Source organism: Pelecanus crispus, chromosome 3 (genome assembly GCF_030463565.1).
Source record: "Pelecanus crispus isolate bPelCri1 chromosome 3, bPelCri1.pri, whole genome shotgun sequence".
Taxonomy (NCBI): domain Eukaryota; kingdom Metazoa; phylum Chordata; class Aves; order Pelecaniformes; family Pelecanidae; genus Pelecanus; species Pelecanus crispus.
Window position 1 is genome coordinate 93,040,546 of NC_134645.1, and position 21,315 is coordinate 93,061,860.

The 21,315-nt window shown below is 41.9% G+C and overlaps 1 protein-coding gene across 1 annotated transcript in view; it reads left to right on the top strand.

Annotated features, from left to right (window-relative positions):
- Positions 1-4,234: 4,234 nt before the first annotated feature.
- The window catches only part of ME1 (malic enzyme 1), a 184,766-nt gene continuing 167,685 nt past the window's right edge, over positions 4,235-21,315 (top strand). Inside the window, exon 1 of the mRNA XM_075707463.1 lies at positions 4,235-4,336. Coding sequence (XP_075563578.1) covers positions 4,235-4,336 — 102 coding nt within the window. The remainder of the gene's footprint in view (positions 4,337-21,315) is intronic.

Below are 21,315 nucleotides of genomic sequence, written 5' to 3' on the forward strand. Positions count from 1 at the left end.
GGTCCCGGGCCATGGGCAGGGTGGGGGAGCCCTGGGGCAGGGCAGGGTCAGGCAGGGCTGGTGGCGACCTCGGGGTGCTGGCACTTTGGGCATTTCAAAAATGCCATTAGATTCCTCTCTTAACCTCAGGAATGCATTATCTAGTTTAAAGTAAAATTAAAAAAAAAAAATCCACCTTTGTGTTACAAACAACATACAACAATTCTCTATTACAAAAAATTATCAAAATTAGAATTAAACAATAACCTTGTACTGCTTGTGCTGTTTAATTTTTGCTTCTCCTTCAGGTTAACTAACTAAAAGTATGCTTCCCAATGATCAACAAATTAATTTAGTTTTCAAATTATCAAGCACAAGTCTGAATCACTAACACTACTGCAAAATGTTTACATAATAGAGACTTCAAAAATGCTTCAGTTCTATTTTTAAATCATTAAACAATTTGCCTTTTTTAAAGCTAACCTTGTGTGTCTGCCAAATTTGACTTGCCAACTCATTCAGCCTGCATCTCTGCAGGAAAGGACACGGGTTTATATCGGAATATTGGATCACAAACCCAGCATGAGTTAACTGTGTTGCACTATTGCAAAAAAAGCAAACGTGCTGAGAAGTATAAAGGGCACTGCCACCAGTAAAGCGTGTGAAGTAAAGCTCGCAGTTGAATCTGGGCTGGCGAGGTCTCGGCTGGAGCACTGTGACCCGCAGTGAGCACCCAACAGCTACCATCACTTGGTAATAGACTGAATAGAGGTCTTGATGGGCTAAGTCAGACTTAAAATACAAGTACCACCGTAATAAAGTAGTTAATGTGGTGCTTTCATGAGGATGTAGGAGTTCCCTTTCTCCTAAACTGGTAGCCCTGAAGGTAACCTCTCCCCAGTGCCGCAGCCGGACTGCAGGATATGGACAACCCAGACCCCACAGTGTTTCAAACAATGGTTTGAGCGGGTCCAAATCTTCTCATCAGTCCCAGCCTGACACAGGGACATTTCCATTCTTAAATATTTAAGCTGAGTCAGCCATCTTAATTAACTACTTCAGCAACAAGGAAACTTTTTCTTTCCTGTGCTTATCTCTCCTTACTGTTGGCTTGCTAAAGCAAGCGAAGTCTGATTTACTGGAGCTTTTTAACACTAGGCTGAGATACAAAGGTACACTGGATGACCAATGTTCCTTCTAGTCTTTTTTTCTAGGACTATTTCAAGTAGAGCTTTTAATATATCCATAGTACATCTGGGGAGATTTGAGACAAGAAGTTACCAGTAAGTTTCAAATTAATTCATTAAACTATAGTGTATGGGGGGGTGGAAGGAAACTGTAAGTATAGGTACTTATCTTGAAAAAGAAAAATCTTGAGCAGAAGTCTTAAAAACGTACCATATAGAAACAGAACTAGGTGCCTACCAGAAAGGAAAAGCCACTGTATTTTCTGTCAGAAACACCTTAACAATGTTTAGTGCTCACTAATCATTTATTTGAATGTGGGCTAACATTTGCAGAAATACCTGCATCACATAATGCAGCCATTACAAAATAATTCTGCCACTTACAAAGGCTTTATTTATACTCTTGTAACTATAGCCTTATTGTGCAATGCAGTCCTCCTTTGGAATAACCACCTCTGAATGTAGATGTAAGTGCTGAACGTTATTCCTTTGACCCATTTTGAACTGGTTTTGCAGTTCAAATATTGTGAGATCCTGGATATGGTCACTTAAGAGTCACTCTAAAATTCATCTCGCTCAGAGATACTCTGCAAAGGTGATACAACTGCAAGGCAAAATTCACGGGAGGTTATGAACACTAGCCAGGAAAGCAATCACTATCAGCAGACTCAGACAAATAAATCCCTACTAATCCCATCTAATGCTAAAATGTTCCAGACCTCAAGACTTCTATAGGTGACAAGAGACACCACTTTTTCTTGTTTCTTTGTTTTTTCTTTTGAGCTGAAAAGGTCTGTTGCCATTCTTACAACTCAGGGACACATTTATCCTAACCATAGTTAGGGTTGTGTTTTTATTAGTGTTTGAAAACAACAAACAGAAATAAATTCTATTTTTAGGAAGACAAGGAGGAGTAAATTTGTGCTTAAAACACAGTGGTAAACTGTTTCTGAAGTCTGATTACATAAAAAAATAAATATATTTCCAAATGGACTTCACCTGAATTAACTGTTTCGTTACATTACCTTTTATAACTGGAGCGAGGTCAGTCAGGACAAGTCCTTAGCAGGGGTCAGACCTCCGAACAGGTACTCATAGTGGTTGCAGTGACTTTTGGCAGAAATCTAAGAGGGTTTTTTTTTAGACAGCATTGCAACACTAAGATAAAAATTACATCAGTACACATTGCGCTCTCTCACAAAAATACCGCATTTAGGTTAACATTCCATCAGAATAGTCTTAGGGTACCCACAAAGAAAGGAAAAAGGATGTTTCTGCATTGCTTTTTATTTTTATCATGACTAAGGACCTGAAATGCCACTATGATATTCCTAACACCTACTGAAGGTAAAATTCAGGACTTAAGTAGGTAGATATTCAACTATCTGGACAAATCCAAGGAAGGCTGAATAATTAGTTGCAAAGACTTCAGGTTCAAAGTTTGTTCAAAACTTTTTATTAATACTGCTTCCCATAATTCTTTCTGAGATGGCAGAGTGCGGGAGAGGTTTATTTACTGAATTTTCTGCTGACTTGCTAATCAAGTTTCCAGAAATATAAACTTGGAACCCTTCCAACTTTCCTTGTTAATTAATCCCAAATGAACTTTTGGGAGATACTTAACAGGAAATTCAGGAAAAGCCAGATTCTGTGGGAGCCTTTTTTTTTTTTTATAAAATATGAGGTGGTAGAGTGGATACAAGGCCTGCAGATTAAATGTGAAGAGATAAGTTTAAAAGAGCTACAAAATTTTGATCTGCTTGTTGCTGCTGGACAACAGATAGCAAAACCCTCTTATCCTTGAGTATTTTCGTAGCCACACATTTAAAGCTGTGTAATTTATCTTAGCAGGGTTACAGGAGCTGTACAGAAATTATTTGTACTTCCTTACATGAATTTAGAGGAATAAAGCCACAGTCATACAGCACACAACGGATTGCACGCAAGCAATTTCAGAACATACTGCAAAGAAATGTTAGGGATAGTGGTACAAATCAGCTGGACACCTGCTCTTCCCTAAAACTCTCCATCGCGACCAGGCGTAAGCCCAAACAGCACAGCTGAAGCCAGCACGCCGCTCCCCCCGCAACCCAAAGCTCATTACGTCAAACCCGTCCTGCTCCTGACTGTACAAAGCTATGCAGCCCATCCCCTTCGGGAAAGGCTGGATTTCATAGTCATTTAATAGCAGAAGGAAAGTGAAACTTCACTGTCGTTACAGCGCGCAGGCCCTGCTTCTGCGTGCGGCCGAGCCCGGGGGATTCTGCTTGGGCGTGGGGTCCCACCCGAGCATGGGGTCCCCACCCGAGCGCGGGGTCCCCACCTGAGTGTGAGGTCTCCACCTGAGTGTGGGACCCCCACCCGAGCACGGGGTCCCCACCTGAGTGTGGGGTCCCCACCTGAGTGTGGGGTCCCCCCCGAGCGTGGGGTCTCCACCCAAGCACCTGCGCCCAGGCCCAGGGGCCCACGAGCGGCACCGCAACGCGATGCCTGCGAGCGCTGAGCCGCGGCGTTGCCCGCGCTGCCCAGCGCCCGGTCCCCTATCTGGCCCAGCCTGATGCGGGAGCGCCGCCGGTGCCGTTTCCCCGCCGTCAGCCGGTGACCGGAGCCCAGCCGGTTGCTAACGGGCACGGCGCCATCCGGAGGGGCTCTTTGAGGCGGTGAAAGGGAGAGCAGTCCACACCCCTTGCAAACGCCGGGCCCGGGGCGAGGCTGCAGCGGCCGGGCCGGGCCGAGCCGAAGCAGACGGCCGGGGACTCCCGGGCGCGGGGAGGGCTGCGGGCCCGCACCCCCGCTCGCCGCCCCCCCCCCCGCGCTCTCCTCCCCCTGGCACCTGGTTGCCCGCCCGCTCGCCTGGGGTGCGCGGAGCCGCCGGTGACTCAGCGGCGGCGGCCCGGTGACCCCCTCCCGGCGGCGGCGCCTTGCCGCGGCTCTGCCCCCTCCCTCCCGGCAGGATCATCCCACCCGCCGGGCGGTCACCTCAGCAGGAGGAGCCGCCGCCGCCGCCGCCGCCGCTCCCGCAGCGACCTGACGGCAGTGAGCCTCGCCTCGCCTCGCCGCGCCGCGCCATGCAAGCAGGGAAGGCAGCCGAGAGCCGGGACGCCGGCCGGCCCCTGCAGGTCACCATGAAGAGGGGCTACGAGGTGCTCCGCGACCCCCACCTCAACAAGGTAGGGGCGGGCGGGGCAGGTGCGCCGCGGCGGCCCGGGTCGCTGGGCGCAGAGGGCGGCAGCCCCCCTCCCTCGCCCCGGCCGCCCGCTCGCCGGGGAGGGAGCAACCTGCCGCGGCTGGGCGCTGCCGCCGGAGCCGGAGCCGGGGCCGGAGCCGGGGCGGGGGCGGCGGGCGGCCTCTGGCCGCCACCTGTCGCGGGGCAGCGGCCGGCCCGGGGAGGGCGGCGGGTGCGGGGCAGCGGGACTTCCTGCGGGCCGGCCGGCGCTTCCTCTTCCTTCGGGGCGGCGGGGGGCCCCGCCGGGCCGGCCCCCGCCCCACCAGCCCCGGCCCCGGGGCGCCGAGCCCGCCGTGGGCAGCGGCGCCATCCCTCTGTGTCTCCCAGAGAGGAGGAACAGGAGCAGGAGCAGGAGCAGGAGCAGCAGCAGCAGCAGGAGCAGGAGCAGCAGCAGGCGGCTGCGGGGAACGCTGCTAAAAGTTGTGCCGCTCTGATGCGAGCTGCCGCTGCCGTGTCTGTGTTTTCCCGCTACCCTCCTTCTTCTTCAGCCCTCTTTCCCACGGGTGCCCCGCCTTGTTTCCCGTGGAAAAGGCATTTTATCACCATTATTCCACTTGCGCCTGTAAAATTCAACTCCAGTCTCCTGCCTGCTCCGCATCAGCGAACGCAGTCAGCTTTTAAGAGGTGCCGTAGCGCAGCAAAACCTTTTTATCGCATCTCTGATTTGCTTAAGAATGGGCATTCAGCTTGATAAAACTTTCTGAACATGCTAAATTAATCGGGGAAAACAAAGAAAAAAGCTGAGTAAGTAAGCATTTGCACAGATCTGATAAAGATGCAGAATTCTCTGCCAATAAAATACTTTATTGGCGTGACAGGCCCTGGATTTGCTACCAAAATGAAAAATGGGTAAAGTCAAAGGTAGATGATAAACCATACATAGTACATGAAGCCTTTGTTAAGTTCTTAGCCCCGGCTTTGTTTTTGCATATTACTTTTAATGGTTAGCTCTGGTGCTCTGACTTGCATCTCTTCATTAGAATGTGTATACAGACATTTTACTTAGTGCTGAGTTGTATAAATTGACAGAAACTGTGTCTCCAGTTTTACTGGATAGGTTGACTCATCAGTAAAAGCTCCATATATTAGCTAGATGAATAGTGCTTTTATTAGTCCTGGTGCTTGACTACAAAGTTTCCTCACAGGCTGCCTTATGTCTGTGTGTGTGTGTAGCCCTGAGAAGGTCTCCTGAGGTCAGGAGAAAGGAAAACTAACCAAAATGTAAAACTCCCAAGAAGAAAGCAATGAGAGGCTGTTTTGCTTGGGATTGCTTTTAAGGAGCTGCAGTATTCATGGAAAAAGTCAGATTCAGAATAACCAGGAAAGCCAACCAAACAAAAAATAGGACTTACTCTAAAACGTGTTGTATAAAGAACACTCAGAGGCAAAGCAGGCTCATTGCTACTTTTTTCCCTCAGACATCATACGTCTTGCCTCTGAACAGCATACTTGGAGGTGAGGTGCTAAAAAGTCTTGCTTGATTTCCTGCCTTAGGCTTTACTCTTCCCTTCCTCCTCAGCCATGGTATAGCATCTGTACTGTACAGCAGAGAAGCAGGAAGAAGTAGTTTGTTATCAGCCAAAGTAGTTTGTTACCAGCCACATCTACACAGCTATTGCAGAGTCTGGTGTTAGAAAAGGTCAGCTGAAGTCTCTGGTCCTTATGCCTGTGAGAGGAGTCTGGTCCTGGTCTGGTGAATATCGGGTAAGCCAGTTTTCTGACTGAAACAGGTGATTTTTGGTGGGTGTGGATGTATTACACCCTACTATATATATCCCCCCACTCCCCAATATGTAATAAAGTAATAACATAATATGTGTACTGATGTAATAATATAATATATATATTATTGTTAAATATATATATATATGGGCAATAAAATCAAATATGTTGAGGACTGCCAACAAGGTTGCCAGTTTGATAGCTTGTGGCCTGCCTGCATGCATGGGAGCTGGTACTCCCAGTTCATTTTCTGTTGCCAAGGTTGTTAAACAAGCATCAGATTGCAGAGAATTCAATTCGAAGTAGATAAAATATCTCCTTTAATGATTCTAAAGTACAGAGATTGTTTGCAGTTCTGCAGAAGTGCCAGAACTTTCTGCTATATCCTGGGCCCTGTGTAAGAGCTGCGATTCCCCTCAGTATCAGCACTATCTTTTGGATATGGTGCCAGATTTAATAGTCCTATTTGTGTATACTTGGCAAAAAGTAGACTGTAGGTACTGAGTAGTTGTATCTAGCAGTGACTCGTAGAAAAAATAAGACAAATGATATTTTCAGGGTCTCTTAAGCCAAGACAGCTGGCCTGTCAAGCAGGTAAAGCTGAAGTATGCTGCAATATGTGGAAGCTTGGGACTTGCGTCCTCAAATAATGCATTCCTTTTCTCAGACAAGTTGAAAGGAAAAATTTTCAGGGAACCATTTCTACTTGGACATCTTTAAAAATAGATGTAAGAAGAAATAAAGAGCTAGATTATTTTTTTCTTTAAATACCTGTCTCCATTTAGCGCCCCACTCATCCGACAATAAAGATGGATTTCTGCACACTCAGGGCATACATCACTTTTTATACTTAACCTTGATGGCTGGCGAGAGGTGAGAGAAAGAGCTGTGGGAATGCTGGGGTAAACACCCAAATTGCTTCTTTTCCACTCGCCCTCTACTTCTACCTGGACAGCAAAATTTCCAGAACATACTAAGCACTGAAGTATGTTGAAGCCCTAGGCAATGTCATTCTTAAATCTTTTATGTTTTACTTTGTAAGTAATACACAAACATGTACAAACTTCACTGAGGAAAAGCTTAATTAAAATGTTTGGTGGTTTTGTGGGTTTTCTTTTTCCCCCCACGCTGGGGCATTTTTGCCTACATATGAAACCATTACTGCTTTTACAAGGTCACTGAGTGGTTTGTCCCATCTCAGCAGCAGTGATACATTAAAAATCATGAGGAACAGAGGATCGTAACACACTGAATTTAATTACTTGAGGACACGTGTCCAAGTCTATAGACAATAATCACTATTCAGTTTATCATCTAAGATTTTAGGTCCATAGTGTTTAAAACTGTATTTAGAACCTTTTTGGTAATTGTCTTTTTTTTTTTTTTTTCCCCTTGGACAACTAAACACATTGTAAATAGCAATTACAATGAAAACAAACACAGTTTCACTCCTTTTCACTGAAATAGGTTGCTTTAGAAACCTTTGGCTGGAAGTTGTATGCTCGTTAAGCTGATGAGTTACAGAACTGTGAAAGTAATTTGTTCTACTCCTACTATAAGTCTCATTTATGCTTTCTTCAATGTACCAGTTTGTGATCTTAAAGCGCACAAATCATTTAACACTAAACTTTCATCTCGTCTTTTTTACCTTTTAATATTGTTTAAACAAATCATAGTTTCCTATAAGCTGCTTATTTTCAGAATCTTGATGTGAAGATATGCAAACACATATTTCAATACCAAACTTTTCCAATAGCCTGTATTAGTGACCAAGTCTAAACATTTCCCTGATTGAGAAACTTTGCCATTGGAGGAGTGCTTTGCTTCCAGGCTGCTTTCATATTCTTGCAGAGCGGTTCAGCGAGCAGGAAATAAGTGATTCTATTAAATCTAAGTGCTGGAGGGCTCTCTCCCCTTCCCAGCTGCTTAATTTTAACCCCTCTCCCCTGACTGCTATCATCATTGCTGAGTGTAGTGCACTTGTAAACTGTTGGTGACTCTTTTTTCTTTCCCTTTCTTCAAGTTGCGCTAAAGCATTGGAGAATTTCCGAACAGACTGTCTAATGGGGCTGCTGGATATCTGAGAGCTCCCAATCTCAATCCCACCTGCAATGGCATTGAGATTTTATCCTTACCACCTCCTGTATGTGATGCCCCTGGATCTTAGTAGGTTCCCAACTAAGCAGTGACAATTGTTGGCTGGAGTCAGGCCATTGACTCAGTATGGGATTTACTATACAAGAACCATACTGAAACAGACCAAAGGTCCATTTATCCCAGTGTCTTTTTTCTGACAGTGGCCAAACTGGATCCCTCAGGAGGAAAGAGCAAAGGATACCTCTAGTGATACTTTCTCCAAACAATCAGTTCCAGGCTGAGGGAATGAGCAGTTTATCAGGGGTTCTTAAGATATGAATGCTTGTCTTTCCTATCAGATTGCACATGCTATGTGTACTAATTTACTAAAAAACAATTGTAAACTTTCTTTTTTTTAAATCCAAGTGAAATAATCATCTCTATAGCTTGTCATCTGAGCTATAGAGAAGCATGGACTTCCCATTTTACCCCTACATTTCAGACAGTGGGAGGAGAATGCTTGTGAAATACAGATATATTTTGTTCTGTATACAGCTAATTGCTTCACTAAAATAAAATTTGATTTTGAGAAAGTATAATAGTGTGATTAGTGTGCGTGACGTATAAAAAAGGCCTTACGACTTTGGCATTTGTTGGTAACCCTGTACTAGGTCTCAGAAAACCCAGACCTCAGTAAAAAATCAGAAGCAGTCCAGTGAGATTTTCTCTATCTGATGGGTAAAAGAGAAGAAACTTTTAAGAAGCTCCTCTAAATAAATCTATTCCTTTATCAAATACCAAGCAGTAGAAGTCTTTTTTCTTTCCATTGGTAATGTTCATATTTTCACATCTTAAACTTGTGTGTACTTTGGCTAGGTCCTCTGGAGTCACCATTGCTCACTGAGTGTTGCTTTTGTCTTAGCTATAGGTAGATATTCTGGGAAGAAAACTGATGAAGCTGCGGATGGAGGAGGAAAACAATCCTTAAAATGGCATATTAGAAGTACCTATATTAATTTGTAAAATAGGTTTTCTGGAGGTTACTTGATATTGCAAGGGATGATTTCATATTAATTTGTGGTAGGTATGATAGCATCTTTTAGATTGGAGGATGGTCAGCTCCATGTGAAAATAAAGGTATAATTAGAGGAAATTTTTTGAGGGTGTAGTTGCAGATCACTCTCACTGTCTGCTACCTCATTTTTTCCTGTAAACTTTTTGCCCTTCACAACTTTGTAGTTTTTAACAGTACTATTTCCTGGTTCTTATCCCTATCAGGTCACTTAGCAGAGCAGTTCTGATCTTGATAGGGATAAGCACAAGCTATTTTTCTAGTCTTTGACAAGAGTAAATGGTATAGTGGTTGTGCTAGCACAAAAAGCAGATCAATCTGGTCTTTGTCTGAAACCTTTTAGAGTGAACTTGCATTGATTTTGCCTGTGTGTTTGGCAAGCATTGCATTTTTTATCTATTACAGGGGTCTCTGACACTGGAGTTGCTGTTCTGTGAAAGCGCAACCTAAAATAGGAGGTTCTTCAAGTGTGAGGTTGGTTCATACCAGAGCTGTTTGCTCTTTAACAATCAGGACCATAAGTTGCAGACTAGCAGAACTGCAGCTACCTTGTACGCTTGGGTTTTGGGCAAGGGTGTGAGCTCAAGTGGCTCACCAGTGGGTACCATAGGGCTGGGTGAGGAGGTTTTCACATTGCCAGTGAATTTGCCCTTCTTGAAACCACCTTCCTGAGGTGTGAGGGAGGACTTGTGATGTAGGATTTTTTTGTATGAGTGCTTTTATTTACAGTATGTGTGAAGGGGTTTTAAAAATTAGTTCCGTCCTTTTTTCCACCTTTCTTACTTTAAGGCAGGTTTGTCCTGCATATTATTAGCAAGGAAACAGTCTTGGGAAAAGCACAAAGTATTTCAATCCGATTATTTTATCACTGTCTTCTGTTTTATGTATACAGCTTGCAGTACTCATTGCCTCCTACTACTTTGTTCCTGACCTAGTAGATAAGTTGTTGCAGTTGGTGTTACATTCTTTTCTTCCTGTTGGCCTCCAGTTCTTTGCTTGCAGTTATGAAAAAGAATGCTCAGAGAGCAAGCTGGGAACAAAGTTCTGTGACTTGAATTAAGAGCAAGTAAAACAAACAAGAAGAAGTTATGTAGTAAGCTATATAGCAGTAATAGCAACTGAATAGTTGTCACAAGAAGCTGGAACCTAGAATTGTTTTGCTGTGAAGCTGTTTCAGGCATTAAAAACACTTTTCAGTTGTGTAATTTTCTTGTGAACTTCAGTAATTGAACACAAAAAAAGTTTGCCTTTTCTCTTTAGACTGAGGAATCCTACACCCACTGATTGGAAATGGTACTTGAATAGAAAAATTAATCCTGGCACAGAGGACCTTGCAAACAGGACTTGTGTGTTTAGAACAGGTTAAATGTCCTTTTCTACACTAGGTTTTATAGAGATGCTGGCCACAGAACTTGGGCGTTGTTTTTTTAATCTTATCGATGGATGCTGACAATAAGTAGAATAAAAGCTTGCTGAGAAATTGCACTTCTGTAGAGGTAAAATAAACTGCAGACAATATTTGTGCGTTCTGTAAAAAGCATATCTCAGAGTACAGAAGTTCTTATTTTACATTCTTTGCTTTATGCATCCAATTCTGCTGAATCAGTCTCTTGTATCGAGCTGTCTCTGAAAAAGAAAGAAGTTGTGTCTGTAGCAGGCACAAACTTCTCTCCCCCTGTCCTCCTTCCCTTTCTGAGGGGAGGAGGAAGTGAAATGTGTGTGGCAGCAATGTTTCTTATTAACCCATGACCCCAAGTTCAAATGTGCCACTTTTTTGCTTTGTCATGCCTTTCCCTTCCCTTCCTTGCCTGCTCAGGTGAGCTGGGTGTTCGGTGCACGACTCACTCGTGGCTGCTGCAGCCCGGGCCCGCAGGGGTTGATGTGGGGTTTCACGCTGAAGGTCTCGTTGCTCCGGGCTCTGATGGCAAAGCAGCCCGCTGCCATTGTGCTAAATACATTACTGATGGAGGTCGGAAACAGAGCATTAATACCCTTCAATTAGGTCCTTCAATTAGGTTTTTCCAGCTTATGTTAGAGAATTTTACAGTGGAGCAGCTGTTTGGAAGAACTGTCAAAAGCATCATTTGCTGGGGAACGTGATTCTGAGATTTCAGCCACAGTAACAAGTGGTTTGTGCTCCCTGCAGATCTGAAGAGCTCTTGTGAGGTGTCCTTTGTGCTCCCCTGGCTGAAGCAAATGTACGGTCATTGCCTGAGAGCTCTGTGGCCCATCATGGCTGGAAGAGTAGCATGGAAAGGGGGAAAAAGCACAGAAATAAGAACATTGTTGGGTTTGTGTGCCTGTGTAATGAGATGCACAAGGTAGTCTGTTCACTCCCATGTACCTGAAACAAAGAAAGAAGAAATCGTCTTCTGTGAGCATTAATAGGAGTGGGACATTTAACATGTGCTGAAACCTCTAGGGGGGGTTTGGGTTTTGGGGGGTTTTGGCGTTTTTTTTGTTTGCTTTGTTTTATTTATTTTCTCCCCCCCCCCCCCCCCCCTTAATGTTGGACAGGGTGGGATGCTTTAAAAAAAAAAAAAAAGAACAGACCAATTCCATTCACTGTGCACAAGTGCAGTGTCAGGAAGGACCTGCTACCTGTGAAGTGCCAGCTGGGGAGCAATGGATGTCCGTTCATCTTTATGCATTCGTCGTCTTCATTCAGCACTGAGCTAAGCCTGTCTCACTGAGACAAGTACCTGTGGACTTCTGGCCCAGAGATACGCGTACATGTCTATCAATAAGGCTTTAGTGCATGGAACTGAATTTGAAGAATTGTGGGTGTTTTTCTTTGTGTGGTTGATGTGATATCACAGTAGCACTGAGATGTTTCAAGCATCAATTATTTAGATAGTAAATGGGTATAAATCAAGGATCCCTTGGATTTAATAAGTAGTGTTATATTTGATCATGCTGGTTTACACACACGATCTTCTGTTAAAAAGATGGTGATTTGTGAACTAACTTTAAAAAGACTTTTCCAGTGAAGTTGGAGGAAGGCTCAGTCTTACAGCTTCTGAGCATAAGGGATTGTCTGTCTTCGGCGGGAGGTTTTGCGAGATCCAAAGCTATCGTATATCTAGGAAAGGTGCCAGTTTTGGGAACGCACCCTGTGACCATCCACAGAATTAGCTTCTGTAGAAGTGGGAGCCGAGGCTACGTCTCTACTAGCACAAACCAGATGTTGTAACACCTGGTGCTGTGTGTGTGCGCTGGCCGATGAGGTGCCGTGTCGCTGGGGTGCTGGCCAATGCTTCTAGGCCTCTTCATCTTCTTTGAATTTTTCTGACTCTCTCCTTTGCCATGATTAAAAACGGTAATACAGTTTGACAGTAGTAGGCCATTAGTTAAGCTTTGTTTGAATGTTCTTCTCTTTCATGGAGGGGCTTTCTCTTCACTTTGTGCCAGGGCAGTGCAGGCCAGGCCCATGACTGGGAATAGTTTTACAGTAATCATCTCCATTGTCTGCCTTACGACAACATCAAGGAGCTAAAGCTGGTATAGGAAAAAGGCAATGAAATGTAGCAGGATTACCAATTTGTAATACATAGTAGCCAAAGTTTTGTACAGCAAAGCGGCAGACAAACTTGAAACAATAGCCGTGTGTTTGCCAAACTGGGATAGGTGGGACTTGGAATAAGCTTCCTAATAGACAGGTAGAAGCAGCAAGGCTACGCATTAACTTGTCAGAGACCAGGCAAAGGCTTTGGTGCTTCCAGTGTTTTACCTGACACAGGAATTGAAATCTTTAATAAAGATGCTGACAGTTTCTAGTCAGAGGCGGAGGGTGAATTTGGCTTGACACTAGAATATTCTGCTGTATCATTCATGGAGAAGGGTATCGTGCACAGTCAGCAGCACTGCTTCCTCGCAGGGCTTGCAGACATGAGAAACCTTACCCAATCGATGTGATATTTGATGTGGGTGTCCTATTCTCAATAACTATGAATTGACTTGTGGTTCTGAAATTGCAACTGTGCAAGCTCTCTGTGGAACTTGCTGTATGTCTGTTCATCTTCAAAAAAAAATCAAAGTCATGGATGAAGTCAAGCAAGGTAGGGGAAACCATCTAATGGTTACTTTAAGAAAGTGTTGAAATACAGTTGAATAATTTTTTTTTTAATATTCACCCTATGTAGCCCTCATAGATTGAACTTTGATGTCAGTCACTCTTTTCTTTACCTTTCCCTTTCTCCCCCTCAATGGCAATTTTATAAGTAGCATTATACCTTTAATTGAGAAGTAAATGATTGCTGTCAAGCATATTGAAACTCCATGAATTTACATTTTAGAAATATTCCTTTTTTTTTTTTTCTAGAGCCAATAGTAGAATAATGATACACTTTCAGAGTGTTTTTCAGCAGAAAAATTGTTGTGTAGTTACAACATGTTGGGTTATAATTTTGACTAATTTTCATGATTTCATGACATGTAGCAAGATAGTAGGAATTTTAAGACTGCCTCAAAGGATTGTCAGTATGATGCACATTACAGACAACTCCGGGAGCCTGGACTACCGTGATACACAGCCATGGGGAATCTAGGTTGGACCATAATCACAAATAAGCTCAAGGCTTTTATGAGGTTGATAAATTTGTGTAGGGTGATATTAGAGAAAGGACTAAGGACCTGATTCTGATACTGGTTTTAGTAGTGTAAACTGAGAGTAAATTAATGGTAGAGGGATGCAAGAGGGGAAGATGCTGAAAAACTGGCATGAAATTAGCACTGGTACATTAATCCTTTAAAAAAGCAAACCCCTTTGTTACTTGGAGAGTTTGAGTGCCTTTAACTCCCACAGACTTCTAACACTTGATTCCTAGCAGCCCATTTAGAAGGAAACATTGAAATATTCTTTCAGTGTACAAGATAAATATTTTTAGCTAGTCCAACCTTTCTGAGACTAGTCTAATTTTATTTAAAATAATGAATATTATAGTATCTCATTTTTTGATTAATTAGGATGACTTTAAATAGCCCAAATCTTTGGGTGATTTCAGAGAAAAAAAAAATCCTGTGGAGAAAGCTAAATATGTTTCTGTTAAAAACAGATCTCTCAATTAATTTTCTATAAGAATTATTTTATGCATATTCCTCAGTATAGACTTTTTTTAGGAGTTAATTAAAAAAACCCCTCCACTGCATGCATAAGGAAACAAGTTTTCATTTATAAAAGCTTAAGCTTTGCTAATGTAATTCGTTGCATAATTCAGGAAGCAAAACTCCTGACTTAGAAGAAGGAGGTCACAGGGCACTCTGGAGGCAGTTCTTGCAGGCACTGTGTACTTTCTGTTGAAATCAGTGTCTGTAGTTTACTTGGATACTGTTAGTTCCTATTCCTGTGTGAAACACTATACTCTGTGCAGGACTTGAGGTTGTTTACAATGTAGAGGAAGCGGAGGAAGTGTGGAGCAAACACTTTTTATATACACAAAGAATACATAACGTAGAACTGAAGAAAAAGCACCATAATTCTCTTATATTTTGAATATTTGTGGCTTTCAGCCAAAGATGTAGAAGTACTCTTCTGGGATAAGAGTTCAGAAAGCAAATTAAACACTGTTTTGCTCTTAAAATATAAACAAGGCATAGAGCAGCAATGCATTTTCATAGAATCATAGAATCATAGAATGGTTTGGGTTGGAAGGGACCTTAATGATGATCTAGTTCCAACCCCCCTGCCATGGGCAGGGACACCTTCCACTAGACCAGGTTGCTCAAAGCCCCATCCAACCTGGCCTTGAGCACTTCCAGGGATGGGGCATCCACAGCTTCTCTGGGCAACCTGTTCCAGTGCCTCACCACCTTCATAGTGAAGAATTTCTTCCTTATGTCTAATCTAAATCTACCCTCTTTCTGTTTAAAGCCATTAGCCCTTGTCCTATCACTACAGGCCCTTGTAAAAAGTCCCTCTCCAGCTTTCTTGTAGGCCCCCTTCAGGTACTGGAAGGCTGCTCTAAGGTCTCCCTGGAGCCTTCTCTTCTCCAGGCTGAACAACCCCAACTCTCTCAGCCTGGCCTCATAGGAGGAGTGCTTCAGCCCTCGGATCATCTTTGTGGCCCTCCTCTGGACTCACTCCAACAGGTCCATGTCCTTTATCATAACATGTTTATGTTTAGGTTTATTGTTCAACTAGCAACTGTTACCTGTTTCTGGCTTAGAAAACCTGATTTTTTTCTCCAATAACTAAGTTTAATATTAAAACTAAAGTCACCATTCTGCCTCTTCATTTTGTGTATTCATAAAATAAATATCCCTACAAGTGGTTTGAAAAATTACAAACACCTTTGGTTCAATGTAACTTTGCTTAAATAAACTCAGTCTTCAGTCTTGAGTTAGTATTTTAGATTCATCTGTCTTATTAATGAACTGTGTGTATATTTGGAACAGAGTAGGTGCTATGAGGTATTAAATGGTTTTGGCATCCAGTTCAGATGGGATATCACAGTTTAGCTTTCCTCCTCATGTCCCCTGTGAGTGATGTACTTTTAAGTTTGCTTTTGGCATGGAGATTGGATAGTACAGAATCACTACTTTGCAGGAGAAGAATAAGAAATGTTATGAAATACATCATTCCCTTTTCCAAAAAGGCAAAAATAATTTTGGCTTTTACTAAAGACTTGAAAAAAAATCTTTGCCTTAAATCTGTCCTGGAGATGAGTGCGTAGTGGTGATGATGAAGCGTTTTATAACATCTTCAGTACTAGTGTCTAGCTGACTTATTGGATTTCTTCCTCCAGATACCTGACTTTAGAAAACAGATTTATTTGTGGAGGTGCATTTACAAAAGGAGCAGTAAAGCCTCTTTACCTAAATAATACAAAAGAGCTCAATAGTTACAGGTAGAAGTCAGAAGGGAAGAACACTGTATTGCTAAAGTACAATGAATACCTGAGTCTGTGAAGTGCTTAATGTTGGTTTGAGTTGGCTTGAATCTCTTCAAGTCCTGCATGATGTTTTTTGGAGTGGTTGGACAGGAACAGTGCACCTGAAGCAGAGGAAGCCTGTTTGTGTTAGTTGGTAGGTAGATGCCTTTTTCAAAATTTTGATGATGGTCCTGCATTTTTGCTTCTTACACACACACTTCTCCACTCTATCTTTGTTTAAGATCTGAAGAGACTACTGCCTAGTTAATAAACGTAGGTTAAAAACATGAGGTGTTAAAATGTAGTACTTCACCAGCTGATGGCTGATTAAATGTATGGTTCTAAAACTCTTAAAAAGGACTTTTCAAGATTTTGTAGGACCTTTTTGCAATCATTAAATGTGTTAAAATTACAACTGAGTTTCTTTATGTAAAGTAGAAGAGCAATTTAATAGCTGAAAAAATGTTTTAAGATTCTTTCAAGTACAGAATATTGAACCGTAATGCTGACATGTTCAGCAGTTTTAGTCCATGATAAATATATGGAATAAAATCCTTGTTGGATTTCAAGATACTGACTATTGAAAGGTAAATTTATCTGCTGCTATTTCTAGGCAAATGGAAGTGATTATGAAAATACATTTCAAACTCTTGATTTTGTGCTGTAGCAGTAGTTGGAGTAATTCCTTAAGGTTCTTAAGTATACATAGCTTTAGTTCTGCTCGGGCATAATCCATTGTTAAAAGTCACATCCTAGGAGCAAGTGCTGGGGGAGGAATGAAGAGCCTCCTGCCAGGGGATTGAGATTCAGGCTCTTGGACCTCCTGCAGGAGTGGGATCTTGCAGCAGTTTGTTCCTCCCTCTGCCTGGGCTTTTCAGTTGTCCTCAGATCATGTGTTTTAGGTGACTGCTTGACATCTTCATTCCCAAGCTTTCTCTGAAATTCTTACCTTGCTCTTGTCTGGACCCCAAGCAGGACAGTTGTCCTTCTGATTCCAACACAACTCCATCTTGGGTTGTTTCAAGTCATCTCTACCCCAGGAGCCTTTTGAAGCTCAGTGACACCCCCTTCCACCTTCTTCTCACTGGGTCCTTGTTTTTTCAGGCTGCTGCTGACTGTAGATGTCATTTTACAGACTACTTCTAAAGCTTTCAGGCCTGGTGAAGGAGAGCTGGTTCCCTGCTATGCTTCAAAGCTTTTCCTCTGCACAGGGTATTCACTGAAGTTCTTTGAAAAAATTTACTAGAGTTTGTATGTAACAAACATCTATTCATGAAGTCAGTGAACTTTGGTGTATTATTTCTATGCATAGCTTATGTGTAGCAAGAAGTTTGAGGTAATATAATTTGTAACAGAGTTCTAGACATGAAGACATCTGCTGTTTGTCTTTTAAGGCATACAAATTTATGTCTTTAAGGCATACAATTTTTATAGTCTTAGGAGAGCATAAAAGCAGTGTGGTTTATTTTTTTTTATGTTGTTGCTTTTTGTTAAGACAAGATTTCATGCCAAATTCTCTAATGATGAGGCTTACCAATTGCATTGCTTTCTCTAAGCAAAGGCTGGATAAAGCCTTCCTCTTGCTCATGTGATAAGGGATTTAGCACAGCTGTCTATTTATTAGGTCAGTCAAGGGTCAGGTAAAGAAATAAGGAATGGCCCTTAAAAGAGCTTGATAATTCTGAATTTTTTTTTTTTTTTTACTTTGTATAAAGCATACAAATTCTTACATTTAGAACACTGCAGTGGTTGAACTAAATACATAGATTGTAGGTGAGAATAAATAAATAAATTTATTAGAAAAGGTGTCTTACTGTACTTCTTTTTTTCTGCATTGAAGGTGGCTTTCACTACACGCCCTCAGCAGCTGCTTGAAAGGAACACTTTATCTAAACTCAGGAAAAGTAGAAGATCTCTCTTTGTGTCTCACCTGGGGACGCATAACCGGTCCAGCTCTGTCTTGTATCCACTGGCCTTGCATTTGCCAGAAGAGCAAAAGTGTTCCAGGTCGCGCATCTGTGTGAAACTGTTTGAGGTACTGAGCTCTCGTGCTTCTTGGAGTACATGGATAAACTCAAAGTAGAAAATAAAAAGCAAATGTGTCCTTCTGAGGTGTAATTCTTAGGAAAAAAAATTTGTAGGATAAAGAAACACACCCTTCAAACTAACGTTATTTCCTAAACTTCTTACTTTTGCACAGTTTATGGCAAGAAATAACTTTCTTCTGGTTCTATAGTTACTGAGTCCTCTAACTTTATTCTTCAGTAAGGATGCAGTGGGTGAAACACAGGTAAGAAAAACAGATGAATATAGGAGAGTACAGTTTAGTTGTTCTAATGTTCCACTAGCAATTTAAACAGGGTGTGTGACTAACAGACACCCTTTCTGGTTTGCTTTAACATGCACTTCACGAATCTTTAAACATATGATTGAAGCTTTCTTTGTTTTCCTTCAGAACTCTGTAATGAGTATGAGTACACGCATTTTTTCCCTCTTTAATTAGTGAGCTCTACTTCAGCAAGAGAGACAAAATATTGTAGCAGATTGGGGACTGGACTGGAAACTAGTTCATGCACTTGTGATTATCAAATTTTAGTCATTTGGTTTTCTAATCTGAAAAGGCAAGCAGCATTGGAGAAATTTTGAGGATGAAAATGAGTATAAGGTACTTGGTCTTGTATAATTAGTCTTTTTAGATAATGTTTTGCTATGTTGTCTTCATACTGCTATAATCTAGTTTCTATTTACAATTTTCTTTCCTTGGTGGGGGGGAATCATCTTCTAGTTTTTGCAGTAATCAGTCAGCCAGCTGCTATTTCTTTTAAAGTCATATCTAAGTAGACCCATGTCTAATCTGTATAGTCCTGACATATTTTGTCCATGTCCTTCTACCTTCTGCCATATTGCAATTACAAATAGAGAGGGTACTAGTGGATGTGCAGTCTCCTGCATGTACACTTTCCTAGATCCATGAAAATCCATTAGACAGGACTGCAAATTGTGGCCAGTGCCGAATGCTGGCGGGGAAAGGAAGATCTGAATAGGCAGGAAGAAATCATCCATCTGTGTAGCTAAACCTGCTTCTGGCTTCAGGCCATGCTGTGCCACATGCAGATTAGTTCCAATTAGATGAAATGGTAGCTGACCCTTGGCTGCCTCTTCTAAGCCTCCTGGTCCTGGGCAGCATCTGTAAGAGTTGCATCCATTCCAGTTGCGTGGGGAGAATAGGTGAGAAAGTGTTCAGTACTGATTTATCAGCTGAATGCCTGAGGAAGCTCAGGTCAATCCTTCCTGCAAGAAAAGGTATTTCAACCTTCAGCTAACCACTACGCGGTAGTTTTTAACTCAGTGAAACTTCATCTCTTCAAGAAGCTAGAATTCATGTCTCCAGGACTTAAATTTGTGTGATGATGTGAATGAAGGCTGACTTTCTAGGGTACATTTAGCTATCTGAAGAATTTGCTAGCTATTGGATAGGCAGAGGTGATACAAATTTGAAATAAACTGTTTTCCCACACGTTGGATTCTGATGTTGATTCCCTAGAGAAAATGTCCTGCACAGAAAGTGTCTAAAGGCTGAATAAAAATCCTGCCATACCTTGTGTAGTGGAGCTGACTATTGCTCTCAAAGATATTTTTTAAAAATCTTTCCTCTCTTTTGTAAAGTATGCTAAAAACAATGCACATTCTAAACAGGAGCTGCATACATTTTCTTTACGTATGAATTGTTATGACATCCTTAGAAATTAGCTTCTGTAGTGTAAATACCCAGCAAAGCAAGATTTCCTTTGAAAGATAACTCAATGAAGATTTAACAATTAGCAAAATTAATCTATTTTCATGTCAAAATATTGAATTATATCTTAATCCTCTCATATTTCATAACAATTTGATATTTCAAAGTAGATTCCTGTTTTCTATTAGGGGATTTCAGCAGTGACTAGAAAGCCTACATGATGAATTAATATCTGTGAACCTAATCCTGAAAATACTTAATTATATAAGTAGCTGCAGAAAGGTAATGCTTGCCTGGCTGTGCTCCAAATTGCCGCAGTGCAACTCTCAAAGTATACAATGATAAGCACTTTTTGGCCCTGAAAATACTTACATGCATCTATTTACTTAAATACATAGAAATAACCTTTCAGATACTATGGGGAAATGTGGCACATGCATAAAAGCCCCATTTATTTTGTACTGCCTTCTTTCTCGTACTTCATTACTTTGCATAGGTGAAGCTGCTATGTGGTGAACAGAGCAATAATACAGTAGTTAGACATACAGCTGTAGAAAACTGAAGCTGTATCTGTTATGGTGAATCTGCTCTGCATTCTGTGAATCGTTATCCACAGCAAATCTCATTAATAATAACAACCCCCCTCATTAATTTCGTGTGCTGTGGGTGTTGGAATCCAAGTACTAGTACTGTGAGCAATCCAGCTTGGGTTGAAGGTGGTATGACTTGAGCAGGAATTTTCTGTAACTGTCCTGTCCTTTCTTCAGTTGACAATATATATTGTTATAGGCAAAAGAATTTCTGTTTGCAACACCAAATACATGTTTGCAGGAGCAGAACCTGTTCTGGCTAGAAACTCTTCTTTTGAGTCATAACATGAAGAGACCCTCAGCCTCTCTAGATCATGTATGCTGCTATTCCACTCTGCCTTGACATGAGTAGCTAAAGGAAAATGCAAATTAACAATTGAGTGGTTTTGTCAGATGCGGCATATAGGACTGAAGTATTCAAAGTAATCGTAACAGCATGTCCTCAGTTTTAAAAGAATACCTTCTAAACAAAATTACTCCCCCTCCTGTAGTTTTCCATGATAAAGAACTTGCAAAGAGAGTATTTTTATAAGCCTTTTCCATGACTTAACCTAGCCAATTTACTCTGTGCTCTGACATTTTATCTGTCTAGTCAGTTTTGTCAAAGCATGTTAGTTTAATTTTGTGGAACAATTTTTTGTGTATGTTTTATTGCACTGCAATTGGCCTATCTCAATAAGCCTTTCCAATACTTTGGCCCAGATTCAGCTGGTTTACAGAGATGTGTGAAACCAACGAGAGTGTGGTTTTTTCCCCTGCCTGACTCAGAGTAACATCAGCAACAATAATAATATGAACCCAATGAAATGCAAGTACCTGGCATTCCTCACCATGAAGTTACTTATTTCCAGTGTCTGG